The 13683-nt window shown below is 40.5% G+C and overlaps 1 protein-coding gene across 3 annotated transcripts in view; it reads left to right on the top strand.

Moving 5' to 3' along the window:
* Positions 1-157: 157 nt before the first annotated feature.
* Positions 158-13683, top strand: part of Cadm2 (cell adhesion molecule 2) — a 919117-nt gene continuing 905591 nt past the window's right edge. For all 3 annotated transcript variants that reach the window (XM_051150131.1, XM_051150132.1, XM_051150130.1), the window contains exon 1: positions 158-745. In XM_051150131.1, coding sequence (XP_051006088.1) covers positions 685-745 — 61 coding nt within the window. In that variant the 5' untranslated portion in view covers positions 158-684. The remainder of the gene's footprint in view (positions 746-13683) is intronic.

Below are 13683 nucleotides of genomic sequence, written 5' to 3'. Positions count from 1 at the left end.
TCGCCGCGCTGAGCTTGCCCTTGTGTCTGGTGCTCGCTAGAGCTACAGCCGCCGCCTCCGCCTCCGCCGCCGCCGCCGCCGTCGCCGCCGCCGCCGCCGCCACTGCTGCTGCTGCAGCCGGAGCATCTGAGAGCCGCCGCCGCCACTGCCACCGCTACCAAGCGCTGCTACCACTGCTGCCGCCTCTCCTCCCAGGACTCTGACTCTGAAGCGCGACCGGCGGTGCTGCTAGCTTGCTGCCCCTGTCCCTCACCCCTCCCTTCCGTGACCTACCCACTCCTTGCAGCCCTCGCCTGCACCTTCCCCGACACCCCAGCATCTTTGCATCACCTGCTTGAGCAGACTCCGGGCGGGCTCTGGGACTTGCCACAAGCTCTGAACGGAAGGCAAGCTCCAAACCGGTGCCCAGCAGATCGGGTGTCGGGGCTGCACCACCACCACCACCACCAGCAGCAGCAGCAGAAACTATTTAGTCCACCGAAACCCCATTCTGCGGGTGCTCTGCCACTGCCTCTTCTACTGCCGGCAACCGGCTTCTGCGCGGGTTCGAACACAGCAGCAGGGGATCGTGGGTCCTGCGGGAGCCGGGAGGAGGACACCAGCGGAGCTCTTGCACTGTGTGCTTTGCTCAACCAGCATCTTCTTGTCCCCTCGATCCTCCCCCAGACCCTTAGAGAAGGGACCATGATTTGGAAACGCAGCGCAGTTCTCCGCTTCTACAGTGTCTGCGGGCTCCTGTTACAAGGTAATCCCCGCCCCGCTGTGGGTAGCTTCACTTCACGCCCATTCCCCATCCTCTCTATTCCACCCCGTATTTCCACTCTCCCCTGGCAATCCCCCAGTGCCCGGCGGTTTCCACTCCTCCCCCTCCGCCCTGGTGCTGCAGGGGGCAGTGGCAGTTTGCACCAGCGAGTTGGTTCTCCAGCGCTGGCTCAGCCCAGCTCTGGCGGCAGGCTGCTCCTTACGCGGCACCTTTTGCCTTTTCATTCACCTGAGCTGCCTTCATTCCACCCAACTCGATCCCCGCCAGCATCCCCCTCCCACCCAGGGTGGTTGGCAACTTGTGCCTGTCTCAACATTACATTCCCCCACCCACCCTCGCCAGCCACCTCCCACATCATGCTCTTAAGCGACCCTCTCCACCTCTTGTCATCTCTTTAACCTCCTCCCCTTTTAGGGTCGCCCTCTTCTTCCCACTACCATCTCATCCATGTGTCTTTAAAAAGTGTGTGAGAGCCTTGGAAGCGAGCTCCCGCGACCGCAAGAACAGCAGCAGCGGCGGCACCGTGTGCATTGCAATAACATCCCCGGGGTGGGGGGTGGGGGTTGTGAGACGTGTCATTCACCTAAGAAGAGAAGGGGGACTCTGTCTGGGTCTGGGCTAGAGAGAGAGGAGAGTGAGCGAGCGGAAAAAGGAGGGAGAGAGGGAGGGAGGGAGGGAGAGAGAGAGAGAGAGAGAGAGAGAGAGAGAGAGAGAGAGAGAGAGAGAGAATATGAATGAAACAAGAAATTAAAAAGGGAGCGCGAAGGGGCAGTTTAAAGGACATAAATCCACTTTATCAACACATCGACTTTTTATTATCCAGTCTGTACGGGTTCTTTGGTTTTTTTTTCTTTTTTCTTTTTTTAAGCAAGAAATGTGTGTTCCCTGGCAGTTACTTCACTGCTTTGGATTTTCTCTCAGAATCTCTACCTGTCTATCCTCTGTCTGCCGCTTCTTTCCGTAATTAATATCACCCTTTCACGTGAAGTGTAAAAACCCTGCGACTGCAGTGGAGGAAACCACACAAAACAGTTATTATGCAAATCACTGGTCTGGATGAAAAGCGGGTAGCGGACCGGCTTCATTTCGCTCCAGACCTTCTCTTTTGGAGGATTGAGGGGTGGGATGCACGGAAGGGATGGACGATGCCAATTTTGAAATAAATGGCAATGTAGTTAGAGTGTATGGGAGAAGGCACTTCAGGGTGGTGGAGAAGGCAGAGGCGGCGTGTGCATGTTCAGGAACCAAAAGGCAGAAGATTGTTGCTTTGAAGAGTAGTACAGGGATGCAGCTTGAATGAGAGATATGAGAAGGATGAATGCGAGACGGTGGTCGATAATTTTTTTTTTCAAGGCTGGGTGACTCTCTCTCTCTCTCTCTCTATGCCCAACTCCAACCTTTCTGTCATCCATTTAGTATTTGTAAGAAAGATAAGTTGATCAAATTTATTTGTCTCTGGGTAAACGGAATGTGAAAGTAAGACACACATAGACCCACGGGCGATCAAAACCCAAATGGTATTTTATTTTTCAGGATTTAAATGAGGTCAATGAACCATCTTTCAGCAAGTTCTTGGAATGCAGCCTTTTTCCTGCCGTCTTCTGGGGGTATAGATTAAGACAGTAGTTTATTTATGCATATTTATGAATGTGAATGAAATGATGGCCAGAATATTACTGAATCAATTAAATAACCTTGTATAGATGTTTCCTGAAATGTAGTGGAAACTGTGTTTTACGTGGGACATAAATTTAAAATGTAATCTACCAGAGTCACTAAGAAAGCAGATAGTGCATTTTCCCTGCTCACACCTCCGGTCCCGTTTCCTGATGCTCACACCCCCACCCTCTTACTAGTAACCCAGGTGGCTGATGCTTTACTTGGATTTCTAATCCTGCCTAGAAAACATCCTTAGAGTCCCTAGTTCACCTCTCAGTAACTTGGATTTCTCAGCTGTTTTTGTTTTTTTCCACCCTCTCTCTGTGCGTGCCTGCGTGTGTGTGTGTGTGTGTGTGTGTGTGTGTGTGTGTGTGTGTGTGTGAGAGAGAGAGAGAGAGAGAGAGAGAGAGAGAGAGAGAGAGAGAGGGAGCACGCGCGCTCATCGCGGCGTGCTGGCGCCTGTATGCACCAGTTAGGGGAAGAGAGATCTGGGGAAATCAGTTAATTTGGTGATTGCGATGAAAATCCGGCGCGGCTTCACTGTCTGGCCATCGCACATGCGACTGGCTGGTGCGAAGAGATTATTTATTATAGAGCATGTGGGCCGTGCACTGCGCTTGAGGGTCGCCTCCTGGCTTCCTTCAACATTTCCCAGTGAATTGTCTATTCAGTGCACTGAGAGTAACTGTTTGTGCTTGCGCGTTCTCTTCTCTCTCTCTCTCTCTCTCTCTCTCTCTCTCTCTCTCTCTCTCTCTCTCTCTCTCTCTCTCTCTCTCTCTCTCTCTCCCTCCCCCCTTCTCCCCTCTGTGTGTACAGGAGAGGGATGGAGGGAGAGAGAGGAGAGAGAGAGAGAGAAAGAGAGAGAGAGAGAGAGAGGAGAAATTGTTCATCCTTGGGAAGGATTTACTCCTTCTTAACCCAGAAAGGAGAGATTCCATCACAGGCATGGGTCTTTTTATTGAGTATGTAAACCAATGACTAAGAGAGAGCTGCTTTTTCCAACAGACTAGGATACTGGGGAAGATGGGCTGGGAAGGGTGTGAGTATGGCAAGGAAAATTCACTACTGCAGCCAGCAGCAGCAGCTCAGGTTCAAGTAAATAAATAAATAAATAAATAAATAACTATTCATCCTCTACAGCAACCAGGGGAATGAGCACCAGTTCCATGATGCCTGAATACTCATGAACATCTTAGTCTATACTAAAGAGGATTACAAAGAAGAGAAAGGGGGGGGGGGCAGAGGGTGCAAGCACATGTGAATTGTCTTCTCTTGTCTATGGCTGCCTCACATTTATCAAACACTGGATCCTACAAACATATCATACTTTGTGGATGTTGTCATTTCTTCCTCAAGCAAATTGCTCATGCCTGCCTTTTGTTCCTCTTGGCCATAAAAATTGCTTTCGGGTTCTGATTTATGTTTCTCTCACCAGCCTACTGTTTGATTAGGTGTTGGTTAGACTGGGGAAAATGCAGGCTTCATTTTCTTAACACAGATTAAACACTTCACAGGTCTTTCTGTGGACAGGGAAGAAAGGGTGTTAGGGGATCTAGTGAACAGCTGATTTGGGCTAGGAGGAGTCTGCCCTGTCTCCTACTAGTTATGACTAGGCAAATGCTACAATCAGTAAATCTGTAGCTCCTTATATTCTGGCTTTAGTAGCACTGTGGTGGCGTTTGTCACTTACTGCTAATCAATTTATGTACTCCTTAAAATATTATCTTTATATTTTTACAGTATGCATCACACAAAAAAACACTTTAAAAAATATATCTTCTGTGTGTTTCAGAGTTTTAACTCTGTGCTTTATACTGTTACTATTTGTTGTTTACATTGTATCAAAATAAAGTTACGTTTTCATTCCTTAATATGAGGAAGGATAACCCAATGGTCAGAATGAAACCATGTTAAATGAAGGGAAGGTAGTTACAGGGGATGGCTGTCCTAGGTCTTTTCAGTATCACTTTAGGAGTTTGTACCCAATGGGTCCTTACAAAAATAATAGATAGAAAATAAATATGTTCTAATCAATATTTGTTTCAGACCAAAATATCAGTTGGGAAATACAAAAATAAAGAAAAAAAAAGGGGGGGGGGGGATTCAGCTTTAAGATACCACTGTTTTCTTATTATTCCATATCAAGGAAAGGGAAAGAAAGAGGAAAGTGAAATGAGAATACACAGGCACACACTTAACACCTGTAACTAAGACCTCTTATATGGGCCATGAAATAGATGCTGCTCAGTCTTTTCTAAAACCACATCACTGCCCATGCCTGAGGGGGCACTGCTGAGATGTGGAGGGTCCTGTGCACATGGAAGATGAGCCTGGGAAGGAAGAAGATATAAAGCAAAATGTAACAGAATAGACATGTGTGGAGACATCTAATTTTCTGAATTTTCATTCTCTCTCCCCCCCCTCCCTTTCTCTCTCTCTCTCAACTAGTCTTACAAATACAAGGGCCTTACTAGTTTTTGTACTGAGATATTCCAATTCATAATTTGCTATAGTTACTAATAAACACCTTCAGATTAACAATCAGGTAAATATATCTATTACTCGATACTTTATTACTTTGTACATGTTTATGTCATGAACTTCATCATGTATTTTATCAAAAATGCACCATATGTGAAATACATTTGCCATCACATGAATGCTTTCCAAATCTCTTCTCTCTTTTACATGTACCCAAATAACTTAAGTCCTGTCAAGCCCGTTTCTTAGGGCTCCTCCCTTTGTTGAGAAAAGACACTTTGAAAAGAAGTATCTTTGGGTGCAAGCCACAGTCTGACTGGGTGAAGCAGCTAACACGAGAAGGAACAGTAGTTTAAAACAAAAATTTCTCTGTAAAGGATTCTGGGTTTCTTGACTGTCTCAAGATGAGGAAGATTGTCTTAGTGCCTTTTTTCTGCTTCTGCAGCTGCTATACTGTTGGCTGGTGTAATATGGCATAACTAAGGAGCAGCCAAGGTTACTGGTCCCTGTGTCCTCCACCGTGGATCTGACACTTCAAAACTGTTCGCCCCGCCCCCATTGAAACAGTGAGATTGTATGTTTTTCTTAAAGAAAAAAAAATCACTTAAAGAGTAAAATGTAAGTGAAAATTTTGTTCGATGACATCCTAATTATATATTTTAAATTGGCATGGAATGAACTTTGCCTGACATTACTTTTCCCTTTAAAATAGGGAGCCAGTAGGATACTCTGGCTCAAAGGACCTGAGGATAAATAAATACCGTGACATAGATTTCAGCCAAAATGGTAGTGTGTGTGTGTGTGTGTGTGTGTGTGTGTGTGTGTGTGTGTGTGTGTTGTTTCTGTGTTTTGTTTTGCTTTTATCTTTCTGACATGTGTCCTGAAATATTTATTCAGAGAGTTCTTATTTCAGTGCATTTCACTTTATTAAATAGCTTGACAAAGTCAATGCTTCTATACTGGTGATTGAGTAGGAAGAAGAAAAAGGTAGGTTGAAGATTGTTGACAACATTCACAAACCCAAGTAGCAAATTTCTCCAGAGAAAGTAGAAGACTTTTGCCAAATTGGTAGCTATCTTTCTAACTTACTCTATTTATAGCTCTAGGAACCTAGTGGTAAAAATAAATATGATCTCCCCAAGGGCAAATACAATGTACATTTCTCTGCCATTTCCAACCTTAGTTTAGTAAGTATATAATAAATCAAACGTCATTGAACAATGCGTGTTTTCCAATCAGCCCTGGTAGTATCTTTGCCTCATAATGTAGCAGCATTCATACTTTGTAACATACATGAAAACGTTTTGATATTTTGTAAGCCTATATTTGTTTCTAAAACAGTTATATCTTAGTGAAAACTTAAATGTATATAGCTATTGTTATATACAGGCATATGCACCTTTCTATGAGTTCAGTCTAATTATTCTCAACATCTTTCCCCCACCCATTTATTTTGATTTCCCAACGTTAAGAGTCCCAGATAATTTATAACTTAGGTCATAAACTCATTCTATGAAAAAAAAATGAAAGGCATATTTTAAATTTACTGGTTTAACATAATATGTTTTAAAGGACAAGTTCATTGCCAACATTTTATTTGAAAATGTCAAGAATTTTGGAGTATAGTTCTTGAAGTACCAAAAAGGCATGTTCCCTAAATTCCTCCTGTGAAGAGGTAGTAAGGACAAGCCTGGAGCTGGAGGCTCTGAAGCCCCCTGCTGTGTGATGATGCAAATGACATCTTAGGTTTTAGTGTTCAGCAGCAGCAGGCAAAGGCAGGAAAGCAGTCATGTGGTAGGAGAGAGAAGTGGGAAGTGTTTTTCTAGCTTATGGTAGACACAAACAATGTTTTAACCCTTTAAAACCAGAATTAATTCAAAGAGTGTACAATCACACCATCCTGTGGCAAAACAGAAAAGAAAACAGATTTTAATCAAAGATTCATAAATCCCCGCTAGTGAGATTATGTACATTTTCATTAAGTGCTGGTGAGCATTTGCTTTTCTTGTAAACTATCAGGCTTGTGGTCAATTTAATGGAGATGAACAGCAGAGTTTAACCAGGAGCCCCATGCTTCACCTGTAATAAATAGACTCACTGTCTGGAGATGTTCTAAGGATATGCTCTTAGCCTCAGTCTTGTTCAGTATTTCCTATACTACACAGGATGGTGTTGTTTGTTTCCTTGTTATTGTTGTTTTTCATTGTTTGGACAAACAGGAAGTAACCTTTTAATCTATGTTCAGGTGTACTGGTGTTGACAAATGGCATATGCTTTTATGATCCTCATTACAGAGTGTTGGATTTCTGTATGAAAAGTCATCAAATGAATTCCTAAGGATAGCAATAGCTGTGCAGCTACCATTATTTTTGGCACTCCATGAAAGCCTATCAGATAACAGTCAGGAACGCAATTCTGCTCGAATTCCATTTGCTACAGAACAAAAACACTTGACATACTGTGCATATTGATTTTTATCCAAGAAGTGAGCCCTCAAGCACTTCTTAATGTGTTTGGTGGGTCTCCTTAAAGAGACAACAAATTATTTTCCTCTTAGAAAAGGTATTCTCTTTAAATATTATACAAGTAAATATTCTTCTTAATTAAGTATGAGTGAAATAATGCCAAAATAAGTGAATTAAGTATTGAGAAGGGAAATATTCCTCAGTTACTTAGTCATGTATACTCGTGCATGTTGAGACTAAAAATACACCATGACCTTTACGAACAAAGATCAAACTTTTTAGATTTTTTTGCAATCTGTGATAATAATGGGGCTTATGAGGAAAGAATGAGCTTGCTTTCTCCTTAGGCTTTATCTTCTTCTTCTCTTTAAAAAATGTTTTCTTCAACCGTGACAAGAATGAATTCTTCCACTAAAAACAACCACGATTTAAACTGTGAAGCAATTCAATAGGATTGAGAATTTATTCTGAATCTTTTGTACATTTGAGAGAGCACATCATGGCTGCTGACTAGATGGAAGATGAAGTTATCAGATCTTCCTTAGATCGAGCTGGCCATTCATTATTCACAGTATACTTTAGAGGTCTGAAGTAAATATTAAGACAGTCGTTATCCAACATTGGGAATCACTCTTGCTGAGTGAGCAAATAGAGTCCACTTTAATATTTAAATTATTTGCCACCCACCTCAATGCTTCAGAGGAAGACTGTGTCTAGTCATAGATAGGGATGGTTTAAATAATAAAAATAAGTGTTCCTTTGCTTCTAGGAACACAAAAATCTTAAGGGAAAGTGATCAAGCAGTGCCAATAATTTCATGTTATAGAGAAATAAAAGACCTTTCAGAGGTCGAATTGAATCCCTAATAAAGTTATATATGTTACAATGGTTAGCCTGTAATAGTGCTGCACTCCTTATCCCTGGGTGCAGAAAGGAAACCATCATTCCTGAGAAAGATGTGAGTGCTGAATACGTGGTACTTAATTGATTCTGTGTAACTTATAAAGCCAATTAATTTATCTTGCAATGAAGTATTTTTAGCTTCTGGAATGAAGTTGTTTACAATTAAAAATGTAGGTGCCTTGATAGTGTTCTTTTAAACACCAAAGCCTTCACTATTCAGTGTACAAAATATACTTGTACTTTCTTCATAATTCCATCTTTTATTTTAGCTTGCCCTTTATCCTTCCTCTTGTAGGAAATGTCTCTGGGACCTTTACTTCATGTTCAGTTTTATGGTTCCCATGTCCTCTGTTTTTTAATTTGTACATATAAGCTTAAGTTGAAACAAAACTTAACTACTACTGCTTTCTATTTTATTTTTTGAAGTTTGAATAGTAACTCAGCTTGCTTTGTGCTCTCCAGGAATATAATGACCCCTTTTCATTACTATCCTACTAACCTGGAATAATGCACATTAAAAGAAATTAATGAAGGGTGGTGACTAGTTAAGGAATAGAGCTTTTTGTAAAATGATAGTTTCTGAAGACATAGAAGTAATGGAATTTCTCAACCACCGAAGGGCAGACCTCAATGTTTTGCAGTTATTATTGTATTTTTTGAGTGTTCCATCTCTTTTGTCTACTAATAAAAATTGGGAAAAAAAGGAGGAAAAGAATGTGAGTCAGCCAGCCAAAAACACACAGCAATGCCTGGCAAAGCTGACTAAATTAGCATATGCTGGGCTGAGTATTTCCCTCTGTTATTACATAATCCTTTTCTAATAGGAAATCAGTTCTCATACTTAACCCTTTTGGAAAGATGAGAATTTGCCCATTGTTATTTTTTTTAGCTTTGCTTAGTTTATTTTCTCACAAATTGTGTAAATCATCTATTGAAGGGCTTTTATATCAAGCCCCCTTTCTTTTTCATCCAGTCTCCTGTATACAAATGTTCCATTCTGTGCTCAACTGCAGAATGCAAGCAACAACTTTTCTATAGCTTTCTCTGAGAAGATCTAATTAGCATTTGAGTCTCCCTTTACTCATGTGAAGCTTTCTTTAGAAAATACATTAGTTCTATGAGGTTTCCCTGAGGATTCATAATACTCTAGTTTGTTACATGTACTGTGATGTTCAGTGTGCCTTAATTATGCACGTGGCCTCATTTCAAAGCCTTTTCAGGGATCATATGGGATAGAACAGGGGTCTAGCTGTAAGTTCACTGTCACATGAATGTGTAGGTGGTATTCAGAGGGGAGTGTCTCTGGAGGCAATTCTGTGGCATCAATATAGCAAGCAGTTACTCCCATTCTGTATTTGCTAGCGTCTCTGCCAAGGAAGAATTAAATTCACCATTGTGAGACATAATAAAGTATTTGTTATTTCTAAATAGTTCTTTTCTTTAGGAATGAAATAAATTAATAAGTAGAAATGTGCATCCTTTACACAGAATAAGGGACTGTTCATTTTACTCTTTCTACTGACAAGAAGAGTCAGAAATTGTTCCTATATCAATAATCTGTTCCCTAACTAGCCCGTTAACACATTTTGCTGTGGTGGGGTCCTGATGTTTTGCTGGTTATCGTGTGAGGCTATAGATTTTTAGATAGCATTAATTGCCTGCAGTCTTTATGGCCTGTCAAATGTCAGTGCAATGCCAAAATTGAGACATGATATTTTCTGGGTTTTATTTGCAAGCAAGTGGAATACTGGGAGCATTTAATGAGAGAAGAGAGGGTTTTAAATTTTTTAAATATCCTTTTTTAAAGAGATGTTATCTGTGGATGGAACATTAGAATTACTTGCTTAGTGCATGCTATCATTCTTAAATACAGATTGCTTGCATTACCTGATACTCAAATGCTTTATATTAATTGTGTTCTTTTACTTATATGCATTCCCGTGCTTTTCATATGCCATAAGTAATACTGGTTTAAGCTGTAATTATGACTTTTTAAAATTTATACTTGGACAGTGAAAACCTTTTATAAGTGGACATATTAATTATTTAAATAAAAAAGTCTCATTGTTTTATACTTGCATACTTTAAAGCCATTTACAGCCGAGCTACTGGCAGTACCCAGTACCTATAGGGTTTGTCAGACATGTTTGTTTTAATACCCAAGGAATGCCATTTGCCCTTTAATGATTATTATGAGCATTTATGTCTTTCTAGTTCTTGAAAGTGCTAAGCCTTTTATTGTGTCCAGTGTATGATCTATTTAACCCTTTCACAGTTTGTTTAGAGCCTTTTGATGGTCATGTACTTAGGTCTCCTCTAGGATCCGTAAATGTTCCGAGTGCAAGGTACACACTGCAGGCTTCTTTCTAATCCAAGTTCATCTTGGTTGTTCTGTATCTTTTTAAAAATTATTGCATTTCATTGATTGATTAACTGTCTTTCAATTCATTTAATTGTGACAATTCTTTAATAGGATCCAGATATTTTTGTATTTATAACTGCCAATATGTCAACATAGTCATGTAAATAGAATAAATATTTTGTGTGACTTTTTATTTGTATATAATAGACAAGACAATCAAAAAGAGATGCTCAGAACAGGAAAGAATTGTAGACACTGATGTACTCAACTGAACTGTAGACTCACATTGCTCTCAGGCCTGGCAGTCAGCTCAGATTTGTACTGGGAGCATTTCTCTCAAGCTGAGTCTTTCTGACTTCTTTGGGGTAAATACATTTTTTTTTTACTTTCTATAGATTTCAATTTCCAGTTTCTAAAGTATTCCTGATGATGCCTCTGTTTAAACACAAGCACGTCTCCTTATCCGGCTCCTTCTAATAGCTGTCATTTCCAGATAAATGTACCAACAAGGAGGAATTAAAAACTGACCTTGATCCAAGAGATTATGAATACACTGACCTGCTTTTGTTATTGCCAAGCTACCAAGTAGGCATTCTCCGATTAGTCGCTAAAGCAGGGGAGACTTAGGGTGCGTTCTCAGTCTGCAGAGCTGCTTCTCAGAACTGGGCAAAAACACTGTTGTTGTTTTTAAATGCTTAGTCATGCTTCTTCAGGTGGAGACCTATGTTAGTTGTGATGCGTCTGCTTGGTTTTGCTTTTAATATTTCAACAGCAGAGGAAAGGCATGATGGGGATATTAACTGCTTTTGGAAGCAAATTTTAAATATAGCCAAGGAGACCTCTCAAGACAGAGAGAAGGGCTGTAACTCTGCAGTGACTCCATTTCAATGCAAAGTGTTTTAAGATTGTTTTTTCCTGAAAGCACCAGTTAAATGCAGCTTTCCTTCAAAGGCATTTTCTTCTTCCTTTGCATTTAAAAATTCAGTTTCCCTGGTGGCTTCTAGAGTCCCGACTGTTTCATGACTCAGTGTTTGGAACTGTTATTACCTAAGCTAACTTAGTGTTTACCAGAGGCCTGGATGATGTTGCCGTAGAATTGGTGTCCTTACGGAGAGACGTTGACTAAGTAAATCCTTGTCAGATAATTTCCTGTCTGATTGTTTATTATTTTTACTATAGTTATTCTATAGGTTCGGTAACATTAATGATGTTATAGGCTTCCTATCATTCATTTAATTCACTTACATGTAATAGTTAAGATGGAAGCATTAACACATAAGAAGTTTATAGGCCTTGGAGGTCTTAGAGAGATCATAAGTGAGTTTAATTTTGAAATTTGCCTTATTTTACCAAAATATTTGGTCATCCTTAGATAAGCTCTCAGTTATCCATAACAGACAATCCTGAAGGGTATTGTCCTAGCATAAGTGTGCCTGCAGTAAACAATATGTTTAATGCATGTGGGCAGACCAAAGACACTAATCTCTTTGAGTTTAATAGTGGCTTTACTGTCTTCTAAGACAGTTTGCCTGCAAGGACCTCCTCAGCCAGTGGTTTTGGTGTCATTATGACTGGTGAGGGAGGAGTGAGGCTGCAATACCTAAGGCTCATCCTTGACGTCCACAGACGCTGCAGCTTTTGCTGAACAGCAGCTTCCATGAAGTGCAAGTGTGGGTGGCCTGCTATGTGTCTTCAGATTTGCAGCGAGAATTGTTTATTTTGCAGAAGAAAGGTATCATTGTACTAAGACTTAGAATTCTGAGACTTCCCAGAAGCAGAAACACATTAAGATGTCTTTGTAGGATTCGGCTCTCATCGCACTATCTTAGAGGCCTTCATTCAGAATTGCAGCTTTGTTTTTGTCTGTGTAGACCTAGAGGTTGAAATGACTAGTCCCTGACGCATGATTGTAGTGATGGTGAGGTGGATCTTCCATTCCACTTAAAGTCCCTCTGTAGTACAGTCAGCATAACACTAATCTGCATTTTCAAAAAGGAGGTGGGGGAGGGGTTGGGGAGATGAAAGAAAAGGAAAAAAAAACCCTTCTTATTTGTCTCTCCTTCTTTATTCTGTGATTAAGCATTTTGCTCAGATACGAGTGTCTATATAAGTTTTGGATCTTTTCATTGTTTGTTGTACATTTTGTCAATTAATTCTGTAGACCCCAGCCTGTGGTTAAATTAAACATGCTTCTTATTAAGTGGTATGTGTAGCTCATTCCCAAAGTTAAGAATTTTAGTTCCAGAGACAGCTCAGCTGAGTATCTTAGTAAGTGCTGCTCTGGCAGAGGACTTGCGACTCCTTCCCAGGACCCACTTAGCATCTGACCACCTTCTGTAACTCCACTCCCTTAGACTACACATCTCTCGTGTTTTCCTTGGGCATCAGGCATGCACACAGTGCACATACATTCATGCCAACACATACCTGTGCACAGTTTTTAAAGTTAAGGCTTCTGTACCTGTTAGTCATTCTTCTTGTTAGAATTAAACTGAGTTCAACTTGTAATTTTGAGGTTAGTATCCGTTTCAACTGACTCAAAAGTTTATGTAGTATAAAAATTATAAAAAGTTTTACTAACCTTTGCTTTTCTTAAGCACAATTTATTCATCGGCTGTTTAAATCCAGGGCATATGGTTGAAAAAGGTTGAAACATTCTCTGTCCTTATGGAGCCTCTAGTCTATGGGAAAACATAATAAAATATCAAGGGATATAACATGTTCGTTTCTCAAGAATTGAAAATAAAAGTTCTCTTCCTATTGCCGTATCTTTTCAACAGGAACCGAATGTGGACATATCAACCAAGTGACAAAATCACTGACTTAACAACAATGGTATAAAATTCACTGGGCTTTTAACATTTCTCTACTTAAGGCTGGATCAAAGGGCTCTCGTTTCTCCCAGCCCTTTATCCTGAAAACATTCTCACTATGATGCCAGTTTCTTTCTTTCCTTTTTTTTTTTTTTATTAACACAACTTGAAAGAAGCTGACAAGTGAACAAGAAATATTCAAGCAAGCTCCATTCTGAATGATTTGTTCAAGAGGAT

Source organism: Acomys russatus, chromosome 8 (assembly GCF_903995435.1).
Source record: "Acomys russatus chromosome 8, mAcoRus1.1, whole genome shotgun sequence".
Classification (NCBI taxonomy): domain Eukaryota; kingdom Metazoa; phylum Chordata; class Mammalia; order Rodentia; family Muridae; genus Acomys; species Acomys russatus.
Note: the sequence above shows the minus strand (reverse complement) of the source record. Positions and strands in the feature narration are given on the sequence as shown.